Source organism: Prionailurus viverrinus, chromosome A2 (genome assembly GCF_022837055.1).
Source record: "Prionailurus viverrinus isolate Anna chromosome A2, UM_Priviv_1.0, whole genome shotgun sequence".
Lineage (NCBI taxonomy): Eukaryota > Metazoa > Chordata > Mammalia > Carnivora > Felidae > Prionailurus > Prionailurus viverrinus.
This window is the reverse complement of record NC_062562.1, coordinates 77,382,547-77,401,779: the sequence shown is the minus strand read 5'-3', so window position 1 is coordinate 77,401,779 and position 19,233 is coordinate 77,382,547. Positions and strand designations below refer to the sequence as shown.

At 40.9% G+C, this 19,233-nt stretch overlaps 1 protein-coding gene across 1 annotated transcript in view; it reads left to right on the top strand.

Moving 5' to 3' along the window:
- Window positions 1-17,730, top strand: part of SLC26A4 (solute carrier family 26 member 4) — a 51,704-nt gene extending 33,974 nt beyond the window's left edge. The window contains exons 12-20 of the mRNA XM_047849340.1: window positions 360-466; window positions 2,890-2,959; window positions 4,958-5,050; window positions 6,211-6,306; window positions 6,918-7,148; window positions 11,266-11,320; window positions 12,415-12,560; window positions 15,006-15,089; window positions 17,308-17,730. Of these exons, the coding sequence (XP_047705296.1) occupies window positions 360-466; window positions 2,890-2,959; window positions 4,958-5,050; window positions 6,211-6,306; window positions 6,918-7,148; window positions 11,266-11,320; window positions 12,415-12,560; window positions 15,006-15,089; window positions 17,308-17,331 (906 nt within the window). The 3' untranslated portion in view covers window positions 17,332-17,730. The remainder of the gene's footprint in view (window positions 1-359; window positions 467-2,889; window positions 2,960-4,957; window positions 5,051-6,210; window positions 6,307-6,917; window positions 7,149-11,265; window positions 11,321-12,414; window positions 12,561-15,005; window positions 15,090-17,307) is intronic.
- Window positions 17,731-19,233: the final 1,503 nt, after the last annotated feature.

Sequence of the window (19,233 nt, the reverse complement as noted above, 5' to 3'; positions counted from 1 at the left end):
TGCACAGAGACACATATGGAAATGTGAACACAAGTGAGGGTGTTGGACGGGTGAAGAGGGGAGAGAGTCGGAAGCAAGGTTTTCTACTGTACGCCTTTTTAATATTACTTCCATTTTGAACCACGTTAATATATTCCCTATTCAAAACTTAAATTAAAAACAAAACATTGAAATGGGACAATTGGTCTTTGTTGGAAACATCAGTTTCTACTTCCATTGAAACATGAAATGAAGTAAGAATATTTTTAAAAAGCGGAATTTGTTCATGGACAATTGATCTTCTTGTTTTTACAGGTAGTGTCTCACCTGATGGTCCCTGACAGATTAACGAGGTTCTTTCCATTTCTGTTTTGTCCTAGGTTATCTGGGTGTTTACGTGCATAGCGTCCATCATTCTGGGGCTGGACCTCGGTTTACTAGCTGGGCTCATGTTTGGATTACTGACTGTGGTCCTGAGAGTTCAATTGTGAGTAATGTAAGACCCAGATTTCCCAAAAAGAAGACAACATGCCCTGAGATTTCTTTTTTTTTTTTTTAAGTTTATTTATTTGAGAAAGAGTACAAGCAGGGGAGGGCCAGAGAGAGAGGGAGAGAGAGGCTCCCAGGCTCCGATCCGATGGCTCAAAGTCACGAACCGTGAGATCATGACCTGAGCAGAAACCAAGAGTCGGATGCTTAACCGACTGAGCCACCCTGGCTCCCTACACCCTGAGATTTCTTATACCATTTTAATAAAATATAGGGAAACCACTCCCTTTCATAATAGTTACTATGTATTGAGGGCTTCTATGAATTAAGCCTATAGTGCTTGGCACACATTATCATATTTAGTCTTTGAATAGGTTTTTTAATTCTCATTCTACAGAAAAGAAAATCAAAGCTCCAAAAGGTTAAGAACCTTCCCCAAGATCACACAGCTAGTAAGTTGCAGAGTTAGGGCTTGAACCCAGATGTATCTCACCCCAAAATCTGTGCATTTAGTCACATGCTCTACTGCTGCCCTCTCCTTCCGGTCACAGTAAGAATAAAAGATGCGTGACTCAGTAAGGACTGACGTGGCTCTGTGGTTCCTTCTGCAAATGAGATGCAGTCTGTGGGGCACATACTGGCTTGGGACAAGATAGCCACTAAGTGTATTACAGCTCATTTTCTCCTGAAGCTAACAACTCAGAACAGGAGATTTTAAAAGCATTGACTGTAGCCCGAATTCATTCAGATCTGCCAAAGATAACGTACCCAAGAAATCACATGATTATATGAAATAGACGTAATTAGGTCATATACAGAGTGAAAAGAGCAAAGACATGGCTTGATGTCATGGAAAACAATCTGTGAGAGAGCCGGAAGGTGTATGGTTTTTTGAGAGAGAGAGAGAGAGAAAACGCACAAGTTGGGAGGGGCAAAGAGAGAAAGAGGGAGACAGAGAATCCAAAGCAGGCTCCAGGCTCTGAGCTGTCAGCATAGGGTTCGATGTGGGGCTCAAACTCTCGAGCCATGAGATCATGACCTGAGCCGAAGTTGGACACTTAACCGACTGAGCCACCCAGGCACCCTTTGTTTTGACTCTTAAGAGGCTTTTGGTATGTGGTCTCCTGTGTTTATGAAATTGTCTGAACAGAGAGGCAAACAGAGCCTGGTTTCCTCCTCAAAACTTCTGTGATCTTTCCAGAGTTCTGGCCTCTTCTCTGCCTGTGCTTGGGCCATGAAGGTTAAAAGAATCTGGAAAAACATCAGCTGAGACACCGTCAGCTTAGCATAAGCCCACCCTTGTTGTTCCACTGGCCAATTCTCCTTCTCTTCTTCCCTACCCTGGCACGTTGGAGTCTTCCCCAAAGCTTATGTTCACTGCCTCAGCCCTCTTAACTGGTTCCCCAAGGGCCAGGAGAGTTCACGAGCTCCCAAAGTACCCAATTTGCTGCTGGAAAGTAACTCAGAACCTGTCCTTGGAAGATGTTTCTTCTCATGGTCTGTATGCCACAGTGTGTGCTTTGCCTTGTGTGGGTGTGGTTGGGAGAGAAAGGTTTGTAGAGAGAGGCTCTATAGCTTATGAACACTCTGTGAAAATTTGGCACAGCCCAGCAAGCTGAGGAGAAAGCAGTGGTACGTTTTGGCCACTGATTTGGTAACTAGGCTTTTCGCCAACCAAAAATTGTATCCTCCGCAATATTTCATTTCCAGTAATTATATGGCTGATCCAGAGGGCACACAAACAGACACTCTTTCTTTGGGAATTATGTTTAGCATCTTGTCCCTAGTCATACCTGAAGAATCACGGAAGTTTTTGATGGTACCAGGAACAGGAAGTGAACAGTCTGGTTGATGGGAAGGATGTACTGCTGGCTCTCCCAGGCTCCCATTTCTAGAAATTGAGACTAATCTGATCACCGCAGATTCACCATATTTCATCAGACAGTTGTTCTAACTCCCGAGTAAGTTCCAGGCACTGTGCCAGGCACTGAGGACCCCTGGGTTAAAGATAACCTAACCTAACCTTACCTCCGGGGCCTTTTTGGCCTTATCTGAACCTCAGCTTACTCAACCATAAAAATGAGGACAGTACTGCTGACCTTCCAGAACTTTGGTGGCTCCTACACAAAACTTAACATGTGTGAAAGCTCTTTGCTTGGCCTCTAAAGTGTTGTACACAGGGGAGTGGGATGTTCATGACTTCTCTCAGCCCTCAGGAAAATCCTCCTTCTCCAAGGGCCCACACAAACACCAGCTGTTCATTTCAGAATTAGCTGCAGGAAGATGTGATCTGTAACAAGGACACACGATGCAATAAAGAGCCGAGAATGATGGGCTCTTTCGTATCTGTGATGTCTTGTCATTTTTTATTCCAAAGTATGCCTGTTCCACAAAATCCTGACCTAATTTTTCTTCTTTTAGTCCCTCATGGAACAGCCTTGGAAGCATTCCTAGCACAGACATTTACAAAAGTACCAAGAATTACAAAAATGTAAGTGCCTTTGTGAGACAGTTGCTGCCCTTGGGTTGCTAGCCTGGATTTTCAGGGGGTAGCGTATTTCTCTTTCAGTGTGTTAGGTACAAGGTAGCTAAAGGGGGAGGCTTCTTCCAGGAAAGTTTAGAAGTTCACTGGGGGTGTCATGAAAACTTTGACCTAATGTGCTCTCTGATATCCATGGCTTGTATGAATTGTGTCCATGCTAGTTTGAATGTTTGTTTGTTTGTTTGTTTTTTATTTAAAAAAAAAAAATTTTTTTTAACGTTTATTTATTTTTGGGACAGAGAGAGACAGCATGAACGAGGGAGGGTCAGAGAGAGGGAGACACAGAATCCGAAACAGGCTCCAGGCTCTGAGCTGTCAGCCCAGAGCCCGACGCGGGGCTCGAACTCACGGACCGCGAGATCGTGACCTGAGCCGAAGTCGGTCGCCCAACCGACTGAGCCACCCAGGCGCCCCTGTTTGTTTGTTTTTTAATGTTTATTTATTTTTGAGAGAGAGCATGGGAAGGGGTGGGGGATGGGGACAGGGGGACAGAGGATCTGAAGCCAGCTTTGTGCTGACAGCAGAAAGCCCAATGTGGGACTCAAACTCACGAACCCATGAGATCATGCCTGAGCTGAAGTTGGACACTTAACTGACTGAGCCACCCAGGCACCCCTGAATGTCCTTTTAATGTAAAACCATTGTAAAAGGAATTTTAAAAAATAAGCAGTTTGATTATTTCCAGAAGTTGCATCAAAATTCTATTTCTCTGCTATGTAATCCTTACCCCCCATGAAATTATCTGAAATCCCTGTAAGATTATCTTCATTTAATGCTAACACAAGACTTTTAAGCTCTCTGATTAGACATTTTGCTCCAATCTTGGAATTGGAAGAAATGACATATAATATTGGAAGTGAAAACATAAAGAAAAGACACATCCCACTTATAGGCTTGTGTTCCTTGAAGTAGCTTAGTGGTCACCAGGGGAAACGGCGATGAAAAAGCAGAGAAAGAAAATCAAGAAAAAAACCAATTTAGCGTAAAAAAATGTTGGACACAGAATCTGGAATTCCATTAGCTGCTACTTAATTTATTTCCACATCTTTCTCGGCACTGCCAAGAGCTAAACAATGATGGTAGAGAATCTTTTGGCTCAGGGACTCATGGGCTGAGTTTGGGGGTTTGCAGGTCCAGGCTCCACTTTGGGGAGACTCTGTCCACATCACTCAGCCTCCCAACACCTGTTTTCTCACCTCAGGGGCTCGGACTGAAATCGCTATGATTCCTAAAGACTAGGAAAGTCTAGGATTTTGCAAGCTCTACTTTTGGTCCGGCCACCATGTGTCAGGGTGAGAACAAGCAACCGACATTGTTGGCCTCCATTCTTGCACATCCCCTCAGTTTACTACCTTTTTTCTTGTTCCTTCTTTTTTTCTAAGTTTATATATTTATTTTGAGAGAGAGAGCGAGAGGGGGAGGGGCAAAAAGAGAGGGAAAGAGAGAGAGAGAGTCCCAAGCAGGCTCCCTGGCACAGAGCCTGATGCAGGGCTCGAACTCACAAACAATGAGATCATGACCTAAGCCGAAATCAAGAGTTGGATGCTTAACCCACTGAGCCACCTTGGTGCCCCAACACTCCTTTTTTTTTTTTTTTTTTTAAGAATTTTAAGCCAAAGAATAAATTGGGGTTCCGTGGTATGAACCTGAGGCAAATCACGTCCTCATTCTCAGCCTCAGTTTCTCCATCTGGAAATCAGAGTGTTGAATAATTGCTTACGAAGGCCTTTCCTAACTTGATCTTCTATGGGACTGTAAAGTTCCAGTAGTTTGAATAACCTATTGCCTCCTAAGTGGAGACAGCCCCTGTTCAGGGAGAAGTGAGTGCTGTCGTCCAGCCCCTCTGAGTAATTGTAACTTGGCTCCTAGCCGAAAAGCCAGAAATTTAATTAAATATTTGAAGGCTGAAATTATTTATCTTCACACATTTTGTTTTCTTAATGCCAGATTGAAGAACCTGAAGGAGTGAAGATTCTTAGATTTTCCAGTCCTATTTTTTACGGCAACGTTGATGGTTTTAAAAAATGTATCAAGTCCACAGTGAGTATTTTATCCCTAGAAATTTGGTTTCTAACCTCCTTTGAGACTTCATTCATTCTACGGTATTTATTGCCTCAAACTGGACAAGACCCTACACCCTATTCCGTTTGTATGGGGCTTTAAGAATTATAACATCCAAGTAACTTACAATCTGTTTGGCAATAGGAAAGAACCCAGAAATACCATACGTTAAAATCCAGGTAGCAATAACTATGGAAGACCAAAACAGTAGTTTAGACAGTAAATGTGAAGAGTTCAGAGAAGGGAGAAATCCATGTGGGTTGGGCTAATCACATAAGAAAGATTATGTCAGGTGTTTGGAAACTATGTGAGCTGAGAGTCAGAGGTAAGTACGTGTATTTGGGCAGGGAGGGTGTTTGCCCAGTTGGAGTAAAGGGTAGAAAGTATAAGTGGAATATGTAAGCCGGAAATTCTGGCCTAGAATGGCATGCCAAGCTTTGAAGCTGAGGTATGCCCCTACATCAGTGTTTTTCTTAAGTGAGTTCCAGAGCAAACTGGTTCAAGGGAATGGTCATAGATTTTGCAATAGCAAAAGGGCTCTGTGATGTCAAGGAAATTTGTTAACACAGACTTAAAGCTAAAGAGGTTATTCTGTGTGGGGTTTTTTTTTTTTTTTTTTTTTTTTTTTTTGCTTTGTTTGTTTGTTTGTACTTTACTCTTTTAGAGCCTTTAATATGAGACTGTCTTCCCTGAGTCTCTGGCTAGGTGGGGTAGGGGTGATACTGGAGACCTCCACCAGACCTCAGAATTTCTTTTTTGGCAGGATGTCTCAAGGAATAATACCACTTGGGAAATCGCTTTTCCAGATAACAATTACCATTAATGAGCATTAGGAACCAGATGTTTGTTTTTTTTTTTTTTTTTTTAATTTTTTTTTTTTTACATTTTTTTTTCAACGTTTTTTATTTATTTTTGGGACAGAGAGAGACAGAGCATGAACGGGGGAGGGGCAGAGAGAGAGGGAGACAGAATCGGAAACAGGCTCCAGGCTCCGAGCCATCAGCCCAGAGCCTGACGCGGGGCTCGAACTCACCGACCGCGAGATCGTGACCTGGCTGAAGTCAGACGCCTAACCGACTGTGCCACCCAGGCGCCCCAGGAACCAGATGTTTTAAGTAACTTGACATTTCTTTCCAAAGGTTGGATTTGATGCCATTAGAGTGTATAATAAGAGACTGAAAGCACTGAGGACAATACAGAAACTCATCAAAAAAGGACAATTAAGGGCAACAAAGGTGAGGCGACATCTTTCTTTTTCTTGTTAAATCCCTTTCCTTCTCATGTGAAAATGAAAGCAGTTAGACAGTTGAAAATTAGATTTATTCGCTTTGGTACCCAGATGTGTTCAGGCAGTTGACAATGTATGTTGGACGACAGTTATTCTTGTAGGCAAGAGGGAATGGGAGAGAATTAAAAAATCAGCAGAACTCTCTGGAAACACAGAGTGTGATACTTTTTCCCATCAAGAAATAAACCTTATTTTTACTGAAGGGAACAAAATAAATGCTAATTCAATGCCAGAAAAATGCTCACAACAGAAGGCAGCTAAGTTCATAAACTTTTAGATCTATTACCTTTTATTCAGACTCTCCTGCCTATGTATCTCTTGACCAAGTTCCACAATCTTCCAGAAATCAAGAGTTTCCTGGCTCCTCTGCTCTTCCATTTTTCTTCTTAGGGAACATCACAGTTTGGACTGAGGTAAATCTCATTCCTTAAGAGTTCATCCCTTTGATGTTTTGCTCGCCAAGGAAAAGTGTATAGGACTTTTAAGTAATTTGAGATGCATTATTGCAAGGTGTCCCTGGTCATTGGCAACTAAGTTGGCAGTGTTTTCTTTGTTTAGAATGGCATTATAAGGGATGCTGGTTCATCAAATGATGCTTTTGAGCCTGATGAAGATGTTGAAGACCCAGAAGACCTTGATATCCCAACCAAGGAAATAGAGATTCAAGTGGATTGGAACTCTGAGCTTCCGGTTAAAGTGAATGTTCCCAAAGTGCCAATCCACAGCCTCGTGCTTGATTGTGGAGCTGTGTCTTTCTTGGATGTTGTTGGAGTGAGATCATTGCGAATGGTAAGGTTTTGGTGCTTTGAATGACAGATTTGGAGCTTTGGCCACAGTACCATGATACGGGGTACCTGCTCTTGCAAAAGGGTGATTGTCGGATCTGTAATTTTTCTAGAGGAATGCTTTTGCAACAGAGTGTAGTATTTTAAAGCATAGACTGCAAGGCCAGACATGTGGTTGAATCCCGGCTCTCCCACTTACTCACAGTGTGTCCATGGACAAGTTGCTTAATCTGTCTGTACTTCAATTTCTTAATCTGCAATATGGGGGTAATGATGGTACCTACTTCATGGGGTTGTTATGAAGATTAAATAGGTTTATATATATGGACATATTATATATGTAGCTAATAAAAAAGCTAATATATAATATATATATATACTATGTATATATAAAGAAAGAATGTTTAGAAGTATCTCAGCAAATATTAATATTTATTAGGTTTATTTTTTTGAGTATAGAAAATGGAATATTTAAAAGAAGAAAAAATGGGGGCTCCTGGGTCATGGGACCAACTTCAGCTCAGGTCATGATCTCACAGTTCATGAGTTTGAGCCCCGCGTCAGCCTCTGTGCTGACAGCTCAGAGCCTAGAGCCTGCCTCTGATTCCATGTCTCCCTCTCTCTCTGCCCTTCCCCTGCTCACACTCTGTCTCTCTCTCAAAAAGAAATAAACATTAAAAAATAAAATAAAATAAAGACAACCATGTGAAGTGCTCCAAAACAGACTAATTAGGGTCAACTTGACTGCAAGTGTCAAGTTTAGGTGAAGCTGCAGGTTGTAGTAAGAGGGTCGGAGAGAAAAGCAGGGTCAAAGTACTGACAATCAGATGTAATAACATGGAAATGACCCCAATAGGTGAAGGGGATTAAGAGTACACTCCTCTTGGGGCGCCTGGGTGGCGCAGTCGGTTGAGCGTCCGACTTCAGCCAGGTCACGATCTCGCGGTCCGTGAGTTCGAGCCCCGCGTCAGGCTCTGGGCTGATGGCTCGGAGCCTGGAGCCTGTTTCCGATTCTGTGTCTCCCTCTCTCTCTGCCCCTCCCCCGTTCATGCTCTGTCTCTCTCTGTCCCAAAAATAAATAAATGTTGAAAAAAAATTAAAAAAAAAAAAAGAGTACACTTCTCTTGATGAGCACTGAGGCATATATGGAACTGCTGAATCCCTATTTTGTACACCTGGAACTGATATGTTAACTACACTGGAATTAAAATTTAAAAATGTTTAAAGTCTATTTAAAAACTTTGGAAATGAAACCCTAACTGAGGTTTAGCCTAGTTGGGGCTTCCTGGCTGCCTCTGCAAGGGCAGGAAATGATTCCACGGGGTGGATAGTAGGCAGGTTAGGCAGAAAAAGTGATTATACTTGACAGAAGAGTTCAAGAATATGCTGACAGTTGCAGGGCTCCTGGTGGCCTAGTTGAGCATCTGACTCTTGATTTTGGCTCAGGTTGTGATTCCCAGGGTCGTGGGATCAAGCTCCACATTGGGCTCCATGCTGAGTGTGGAGCCTACTTGGGATTCTCTTTCTGTCCCCACTGTCCCTCTTCCTTGCTTGTGCTCTCTCTAAACACACACACACACACACACACACACACACACACCACACACACACACACACACACTGACAGGTTCTATTCCAGTTCTTTTAGAAAACCTGGCTATTATAATGCTCATTTGAGAACATAAATGAAAACATAAATCTTATTCTTTACTGTGCACTTTACTCTCGTCTTTGGTTCAGATCCATTGTAGACTGTATTGGGCAAAGGGTTTAATGAATTACTTTTGGGGAGATTACTAACTTATCTAATGCCAGGATATTTCCCACACCCACACCTATTTATTTATATCTCCAAACAGAGGTCTTGATTTTTTTTTCCCTTAAAATGTGAAGTTCTCTTTTATTATTGCCCATAGTTCTCATGTCTTGATTTTTTTTTAATTTTTACATTTTTACTGAAATATAATTAACATACAGTATAACATTAGTTTCAGATGAATAATATAATGATTCAACAAATTCTATACATTATTCAGTGCTCACTACAATAACGGTACTCTTAATTTCCTTTATTCACCCTTCTCCCCTCTGGCAACCCACCAGTTTGTTCTCTGTATTTAAGACTCTGGGGTTTTTTTGTTTGTTGGCTCATTTGCTTTGTTTCTTAAATTCCACGTATGAGTGAAACCGTATGGTATTTGTCTTTCTCTGACTTATTTCACTTAGCATTATGAGTGATGTTGAGCATCTTTTCACGTGTCTCTTTGTCCATCTATGTTGTTGCAAATGGCAAGATCTCATTTTTTTTTATGGCTGAGTAATATTCTTGTGTGTGTCTGTGTGTGTGTGTGTGTGTGTGTGTGTGTACACCACTTCTTTACCCATTCATCAATTGATGGACCCTTGGGTTGCTTCCGTATCTTGGCTATTGTAAATAATGTTCAATAAACAGAGGGGTGCATATATCTTTTTGAACTCGTGTTTTCATTTTCTTTGGGTAAATACCCAGTAGTGGAATTATCAGATCATTTGTTGTTTCTATTTTTCATTTTTTTAAGAACCTCTATACTGTTTTTCACAGTAGCTGCCTGCACCAATTTATATCACCGTCAACAGTACACAAGGGTTCCTTTTCCTCCACAGTTTTTTCAATGCTTGTTAATTTTTGTCTTTTTGATATTAACCATTCTGACAGGTGGAAGGTGATATCTCATTGTGGTTTTGATTTGCATTTCCCATGATGAGTGATGTTGAGCATCTTTTCATGTGTCTGTTGGCCATTTGTAGGTTTTCTTTGGAAAAACATCTATTCCGGTCCTCTGCCCATTTTTAATCAGATTATTTGGGGGTTTGGGTATTGAGTTGTATAAGTTCTTTCTCTATTTTGGATATTAACCCTTTATTGGGTGTATTATTTATGAATATCTTCTCCCATTGAGTAGGTTGCTGGGTTTTGAGTTTTTCTGTGTGTATGGTGTAAGGTAGGAGTCCAGTTTCATTCTTTTGCATGTAGCTGTCCAGTTTTCCCAACAACATTTGTTGAAGAGACTGTCTGTTCCCCATTGTACATTCTTGCCTCTTTTGCCATAGGTTAACTGACCACATAAGTGTGTGGGTAACCTGGGTGGTTGAGTTGGTTAAGGGTCCGACTTCAGCTCAGGTCACGATCTCACAGTCTGTGGGTTCGAGCCCCGCGTCGGGCTCTGTGCTGACAGCTCAGAGCCTGGAGCCTGTTTCAGATTCTGTGTCTCCCTCTTCTCTCTGCCCCTCCCCCACTTGCGCTCTGTCTCTCTCTCTCTCTCAAAAATAAACAAACATTAAAAAAATGACCATTTAAGTGTGGGGTTATTTCTGGGCTCTCTATCTTGTTCCATTCATCTATATGCCTATTTTTGTGCCTGTACCATACTGTTTTGATTACTAGAGATTGGTAGCATATCTCAAAATCCTGGATTATGATACCTCCAGCTTTGTTCTTATTTCTCAATATTGCCTTTGGCTGTATCTTGAGTTTTTTAATTAAATTTTTTATTTTGAGATAATTGTGGATTCCAATGGAGTTTTAAGAAATAATGCAGAGAGATCCTATGAAACCCTTATCCAGTTTCTCCCCCTGGGAACATCTTGCAATGCCATAGAACAGAAATCACAATCAGGATATTCACATTGATACAGTCAAAATACAGAGACCTTTTTAGGTCAGTTTTACACTTGGAATCCGATGGCCACATATCCATACGCCTGTATCTTCCATTGCAAGATACAAATGTATGCTCTTGTCTCTAATCAGCAGGGACTATGTTAGGAAGCCTCCTGTATGCCCCTCTTTCCTTTCTTCCGCAAACATTCTTTAATCGCCTCTGTGCTGTTGAGCCCTGTGCTGTTGTGCACTGGATTTACCACCTCTTGAGATGGTCTTTTCATCCCTAATCATACCATCACTGTAGGTTGAAAACTTCTGTGGTTTTCCAATAATGAACTTTCCTCCAGTAATCAACTTTCCTTAAAGTCCTGATTAACCATGAAAGTGTTCAAGTTTCTCCTGAGCGAGTAATTGAATGCTACTGAATTATGGGCAGATGAAGTCACTAATTGTTACAAATTCTTTTTTAAATTTTTAGATTGTCAAAGAATTTCAAAGAATTGATGTAAATGTGTACTTTGCATCGCTTCAAGGTAAATGCATGCACAAACATATCTACCTATAAGACTTTCTGCTAGCCCTTTCTTCTACCTTGGGAGTGTGGGTACATGATGTCCAAAGAGCCTTTTTTTCAAACTATTTTTTATTGTGGTAAAAGATGTATAGCATAAAATTTGCCATTTTTGTCATGCTCATGTGGACAATTAAGTCAGTGGCACTAAGTACAGTCACAATGTCGCACAGCCATTACAGCTATCAGTTTCCAAAATTTTTCAGTGCCACAAACAAAAACTCTACCCATTATGCAATCACTCGGAGGGCCTTTTTGAAACCTGGAAAAATATTACTTCCAATCTGTGCAGTAGAGCTGGTAATCCGTGGAAATGTATGTCCTGATAACAGTACAGGGCCAATGGAGAAAATTTACCATGGGGATGACTTAGGTTCTTTAGAAGCAGAGGCTCCTCTAGGGTCTGAGTCTGTGTCTCTCTATGTACGAGTGTATGTGTATAGGAAAATGCTAGTGCTCAGACTGAGTTCTCTAGAAATAGGCCCTGAGATAAAGATTCTTGGGCAAGTGACTTATTGAGAGTATACATGAGAAATTCATGCAGGACTGCTGGAGGCAGCATAGGGCAGGGGAAGAGACTGGACAAAGACATTGTTTTAGAAGTCTACCTTAGCCTGAGTTTGAAAGGAACACAAAGCAGGAAAAGCATCAGAAGTTTACCCTTCCTTGAGGTAAGGAGGCCAGCCTTTTTACCCTCATATCAGTCAGTAAAAGGCTGTAGGCCACCCAAGGTTGGGGTGTAAACCAGTGACCAAGGAAAGTTCTTCAGAGAAAGGCACAGCTGTGAGTCATTAATAGCCAGGCTCATCATGGCAGCCTGAGGACGGGTACCCTGGCAAAACCACGTGCTTGTGAGCCGAGGCTGTCTACCACAACCAGTTATGGCATAACCATTCCCTGTGCTTCTGGAAAAGAAACTCAGTCAGTTTAGAGCAGGGTCACATTTTGAAAATGAGGGGAACAAAATGACAAGGAGGGGCTGACAAAATTTAGTATTGGTTGATGTTACAAACATGTGTTTTGCTAGAGACTGAACATCATCTCTTTCTTTTGAAGATCATGTGATAGAAAAACTGGAGAAATGTGATTTCTTTAATGATAACATTAGAAAGGACATATTCTTTTTGACGGTCCATGATGCTGTCCTCCATCTACAGAACCAGGTTAAATCCCAAGAGGTTCAAGATTCCATTTTAGAAACGGTAAACATTTAAGCTTTCTACATAAGTATCTTTCTAAGCTACGATGATTTCTGTAAAGAGCAAAAGATTTTCACAAATCTACACTTGAATCACAGTCTAGTAGGATTTGGGGCCATCTGCCTGATTTCTCAGGGCCTCAGTTTTTTCATCAGTAAAATGGGAGTAAAAACATTTACCTCACGGGGTTAATAGGATGACTAAATAAGATAGTTTATAGGAAAGCACCTGGTAGTACCTGGTGCCTACTTATTTTACAACGTGTGAGCTTACTAATAAAAGTAGGCATTCACTGTAATAATGCCTTTTTAGAATACAGATGGCGAATCTTGGATTTTCTGTGATATGGGTATACAAATGCACCATTGTATATATAATTTAAATTTTCAGCCATCTGGAAAACCTCAGTGATAAATGTCTTTAAATAGAATCCTTTAGGTCATAAGTGATCTTTGGAGAAGAAAAAAAGAAAAGTCATGAGTCAGCCCAGAGTTAATAATTTCCCAGAAAATAGAATAGACCCTGGTTTCCCATGAGCTTCCTTATTTTGTCAACTATCCTGACACATACCCCGGACAGCCAAGCATTCCGGGCTGGGTCACTGGGCCTGGCCCAAGAACCTCTTCTCTCATGGACCCTCTGACAGTGAATTTGAAAAATTAAAACAAACACTTATAAAATAACAACAATAGTAATTATTCCAGTGACACAATGTACTATATTTTTAATTGCTTCCTTCTTTTCTAAAATTCAGATGAGCAAGTTTTTATTGTATATTGGAAGTTAATGTTTGAAGTAAAACTAGCTTAGAAAACAATAGTGCATTATTCTTTTTAGCTCTTGTTAGTGGAGAGGCCTCTTAATGCTGGGGAGTGGGGGGTGGATATTAGCACTAAATACCAAGGTATGGATCTTACATACAAAAAAAAAAAAAAAAGGTAGTAAAATCACAAATCTCAAAAAAAAAACAAAAAAAAAAAAAAAAGAAGAAAGGGAAAGCAAGCTACGTGAAAGATGCTCATCTTAGAAAACTCATAAACTTTCCTCTACTTTCTAACTTAAAATCCTCTAACTCACAGGTAACAAAACCAAAGCAGGATCATCCAAAACATCTAAAAAACAAACAAACAAAACAAAACAAAAAAAAACCTCACTTAAAAGTATCTAGACCTGAGGTGTCAAATTCTTTCTCAACCTGAAAATGGTTATTTTGTTATTTGTTTATACCCTACTTCTGATTCAAGCTCTCAGGCCAGGAGTATCACAGAAACCACTAACCAAGCATGCCCCTCCCAGGGCTAGACTCCATCTTGTCTGCCATCAGTGAGGCATTGAGAGTGGCTGAGATGGATTTTTTGACCCTGAACAAATGTTAGACTGCATATAAACGAGTGCTTCTATCATACACCTACCAGGTCACTGGATAGGAGGATGAGCGCTACTGGTGACCCATTATACCAGGAACCTTCTACTTCTATGTGACTTCAGTGTCTAGCACAAAGTCCCAAATGTGGTAGATGTCTAGCAAATGATGATAACTCTTGCCTGTGGTACTTTCCTTTCCTTCAGGAAGTGTAACTTGCGTATTATGGAGATTGCGGATGCAGTGATATGACCCTCTCCCTGTCCCTTTATTTGACCATCACAGGGATTATCCCAGGATAGCCTCAACTTGTGGTTACACCCAGCCTCTAACTTTCCCATTATGTCATGACCATCCGCAACAGGGGACAACAAGTCCCTGATGCATTTCTGCACGAGCAAAGAGAATTGGGTTATTTATGTCTGAGGTGGAAAGTAGCTGAAAAGCACTTTGAAACATCACTCTTGTCTGGGTACGCATTTGGAGTTGCTTTAGAAATATCCTTCTTCACACATAAAACAAAGCCCAAATTGCTATTGGTTTCCTCTGTGTGGAAGGTTAAATTGCACGTTACTGCTAAAAAGCAGAACTTTCCCCCAAAACCAACTGGGTCCATACACTCTGGTCTTCCACCTCCAGTAAAATCTCCATCCAGTTCAGCGGGGGACTGTTCATTGTCATCAGTCACAAGCCCTCCGCTGGGCATTCGCTGTATACTCGAGGGTGTACTAAGTGCTCTCAGCTCAGCCATTGAAAGAAAAACACAACTGAGTCCTGAGTCATTTAGGCAGACAGGGTGACTCTTAAGAGGTACACACTTCAGAGGTTGGAGAAGAGAGCTGAAAAGGAGGTGAGACAGTGGAGAACGGTGCCAGTTCACACTTGAATGTGAAAAAATAGTATGGGGAAAAATTCTAAGGTGGGAAATGCAGAAGAACAAGAAAGCTGTGAAGGATTTTGCAGTATGTAGATCATAGATGAGAAACACCAGCAAAGCCTCAGATAATTTTCTGTGGGGTATCAGGTGGGCTGATGGGCTGATGTCATTATCGTTCCAATAAATATTCTGTGTTCTCTTGGTCAAGATTACGCTCATCCAAGACTGTAAAGATCCTCTTGAATTAATGGAAGCAGAGCTGATTGAAGAAGAACTTGATGTCCAGGATGAGGTATGGTCATTAGTTTCTTTCAAAGAAAATAATTTGGATTAAATCTTGAATCAAGAGAATAACACAAATAGTTGACTATGTCTGATTAAAACAATTCAGGGGAAATAATTAAGAAAAAATACCAGAAGGATGGCTTCATAGAGAGGGGAAAATGGTGGAAAACAAGAATTATCCCTTGGGGGCATTAAGTACTTAGGGACCCTTTGCCCCAGGTATGTAGGCATGATCAGTGACTAGAAGCAGCCAGCACACTGGTCCTGATTTTCTACCTAAGCCTCCCCATACATCCTCTTCCTTCCCTACCTAAGGCCAGGGAGTTTCATAAGCTTCAAGAGAAGTATGTGAGGCACAGGACCATTTCTTTATCTGACTGATAATGGTAAACAGGACACTCCATTCAAGACTGATGCCATGTATTTCTCATGCTCTTGGGACATCAGACTCTTCCTAAGAACCTTGTCCGAAGCGTAGTATCTGACCAAACTCTATGGTTCCACCATCAAGTAAGATGGGGCCCACAAAGGAAGAGCATAGAAACTTTAAGGTTTAAAGATGTCTTGGAATATCAAGACATCCACATACTAGCCCTGTGCAGAGATCTCTCCTAGTCTATCCCCAAGGATGTTGACTTAGCTTTTGTGTGCACATTTCCAGATATTGGCAACTGGTAGCTTTTCAAGGGAGTTTGTTACATGGTTGGATATCTCCAAGTGTTAGTTTTGCTTACAAAACTAGATGCAGCCTTTCTTTAGTAACTACCCAGTGGACTGAGATCTGCCTTCTGTAGCAACACAAACCCTCCCACTGAACAGCCCTTACATATTTGATGGTAGCTCTCATGTTCCATCAGACTCTACTTCAGGCTAGATTCCTCCAGTTCCCTTTATTCCTCAGACACAAAATTTGTCAATGCTTCTCTAGTCAAAAAGGGGACATAAGATCCCAGATGGAGTCAGGTCAGCATGGAGATTATGCAACCACAATCTACCTTGATCTTGTCAAGATATGTCTATTACTGTGACTTTAAAATGTGTTTATTTTCATTGCAGCCACATCAAAATCTTGGCTACTATCGAGCAAGGGGTCAACAACAAACTTGGGCATTTTGCACAAACTATGGCCCAGCTAGGCTCCCCATTTATATTTGTATAATTGAGTTTTGACCCTAAAGCAGGGTTACACATATTTTTGCCAGACTACATCTTGTTGGTTCTAGTTTGTGGATACAGTTTCGAATTCTGAACTCCTCACCTGCATACGATCTCTCCATCCTACTGGCATCATATGCAAATATGATCAGCTTGCCTTCTCTGCCTTATTCCAGATCTTGATAAACATGTTGTTCTCAACATTCGAACCCCTATGGTAAAATCAGGTAGTGTGGAGGACAGGCGGAGATTTTTGTGGAGAAAATACATTGCTAGGGTGAAAATCAGAGGTCCTACCTCCTTAGTCCATCAGCTTAGCGAGTCTAAGAATGTCATTCTTAGCCCAACATGGGGCTTGAACTCATGACCCTGAGATCAAGACCTTGGCTGAAATCAAGTCAGATGCTTAACTGACTGAGCCACCCAGGTGCCTGGGGATGTCATTCTTGAGCTTAGAAGTACTTCCGGCTTTAGCAGTTTGTGATTATGGTTATAAGGCTGACTTAGTGGAGTAAAAACTCATCAAAATTGGGAGTTAGGAAGTTGCCACATTACAGAGGTATTTTTGGATTGCCCTATAAACAAACGGCATCTTTATTCAGGTAATGGATTAGAGAATCATTCAGGTAGGGTACCTGTAGCTAGCAAAGGAGTACAGTGGAGTGGTTTTAAAAGTATGAGCTTTAGAACGAGACAGATTTGTGTGCTAGTCCCAAATCTGCTACTCACCGGCTGTGTAGCCCAGGGAAAATTACTTGCCGTGTCTTCATTTTAGTTCCTTCATGTGAAATAGAAACAGTACAACAGAGTTGTACAAATTAAAGGACGCAAGCAAAGGAATACTAGTCTCTTGTACATAGTAAGTGCTCAATAAACAGTACTTACTGTTTCTAAAGAAATCCAAGTGGAGAGTAACGAGGTACAAAATTAAGTTTTTACCCCATGCACACCTAGGATGAGTAGACGTGAGTAATCCAAACTATGAAATCCTGTTTGTAAAACACATAGATAATGTAGACCAAAGGAGAATTCATTCGTATGAATGTTTCATTTCCCCTTTGTTTCCACAGGCTATGCGTAGCCTTGCTTCCTGAAAGTGGGCTCAGGAGGTTGCTATAAGCCGGGACTGCAAGGCAGAATTTACCCACCAACGTAATTCTATGCAAACATTTTCTGCATGGACTATTTCTTTGGACTTGAGACACTCATTCTCTTTCCATTCGATTTTTTTTGAAAAATCTTTTTTCTTTTTTAACTTCTTAGCCAATGAAAGAGAACGACTAAGATTTATTTTTAAGGCTTGATTTATAAAGTAAATAGCTTACCTCTACAATGCGCAAAACGGTCAAGATTATCCAGATGATTTAGCAATGTCCAGGATCTGCTGATGTTATGCTGCTGTTCCTTCATATCAGATTTGCTAACAGTGCTCTAGTGGGGACTGGTGTACCCCTGTTTAGTCGGGGTAAGTGTGCCCCAACAGTCTCTGTGGGCAGGTGAGTTGGGAAGGATTATCGTAAGAAAAAATCAATTTCTGACTGACCTCGATTCCCATGAGCTGCATCGATCACAGTGTATGGTGACACTGAATAAATGAAGAAGTTTAATCATTAATGCATTCGTCAATAAAGGTCTTCAAAAACCACTTTTAGTGAATACATCAACAAAGTTTTTAAAGCGCAAATTTAGTACTCAATAATCAGTGTTATTATATGTGACCAGATTAAAAAAAAAAAAGGGTCACTTAAAAGGTTCAGAAACAGGCTGATCTATTTTAGGGGTGCCTGGGTGGCTCAGTCGGCTAAGCAACTGACTTCGGCTCAGGTCATGATCTCACGGTTCATGGGTTCGAGCCCTGTGTCGGGCTCTGTGCTGACAGCTCAGAGCCTGGAGCCTGCTTCGGATTCTGTGTCTCCCTCTCTCTCTGCCCCTCCCCCGCTCACGCTCTGTCTCTGTCTCAAGAATAAATAAACATTAAAAAAAAATAATACTAAAAGTTTCAGAAACAGGCTGATCTATTTTAGAAACACTGATTCAGAGGAGTGAAGCAATGAGATTATTGTGGCTTGTAGAAATTATATTTGATATGATAATAATCATGGATCACAGTTAAGATCAAATACAATGTATGACAGATTATCTCTAGCTTAAACATGCAGCTTTAATTTACCTGAGTTTATAGAAATGATCACTGTGTACAGGTCTATAGAGGTATGTTCTACTTAAAATCTAATGCAAAAATTGTGTTATTTTGAACAAAAAAACCTAATTTTGATACATTTATAAGGCTGAGTTGATATTTTTCTCTAAAATTTTAGCAAGATGTAAAGCAAGTGATCTTTAACAGAATTCTGACCACTTTTCCAAACACAAACAAAAATAAATAAATAAAAAGTGAACAGCCTGATTATAAATCTATGTTTAAAATGAGTTTTTAAAAGGGTGCCTGGGTGGCTCAGTCAGTTGAGCGTTCCAACTTCAGCTCAGGTCATGATCTCACAGTCTGTGGGTTCGAGCCCTGCGTCAGGCTCTGTGCTGACAGCTCAGAGCCTGGAGCCTGTTTCCAATCCTGTGTCTCCCTCTCTCTCCGCCCCTCCCTCAGTCTCACTTTGTCTCACTCTGTCTCTCAAAAATAAATAAATATAAAAAAATTTTTTAAATGAGTTTTTAAAGATGGAGCATTCTAAATGAGCTCAATATCAAAAGAAAAAAAAACTTGTTTAGACTATATACATAGAAAATATATAGTTTTTTAAAAAGTTTATATATTTATTTTTGAGAGAGAGGGAGAGAGAGTGTGTGAGAGCGAGTGAGGGAGGGGCAAAGAGAGAGGGAGAGAGAGAATCCCAAGCAGGCTCTGCTCTGTCAGCACAAAGCCGTATGTGGGGCTCGAACTCACGAAACCCTGAGATCATGACCTGAGCCGAAACCAAGAGTCAGACACTTAACTGACTGAGCCACCCAGACATCCAGAAAATACATAGGTTCGTAAAAAT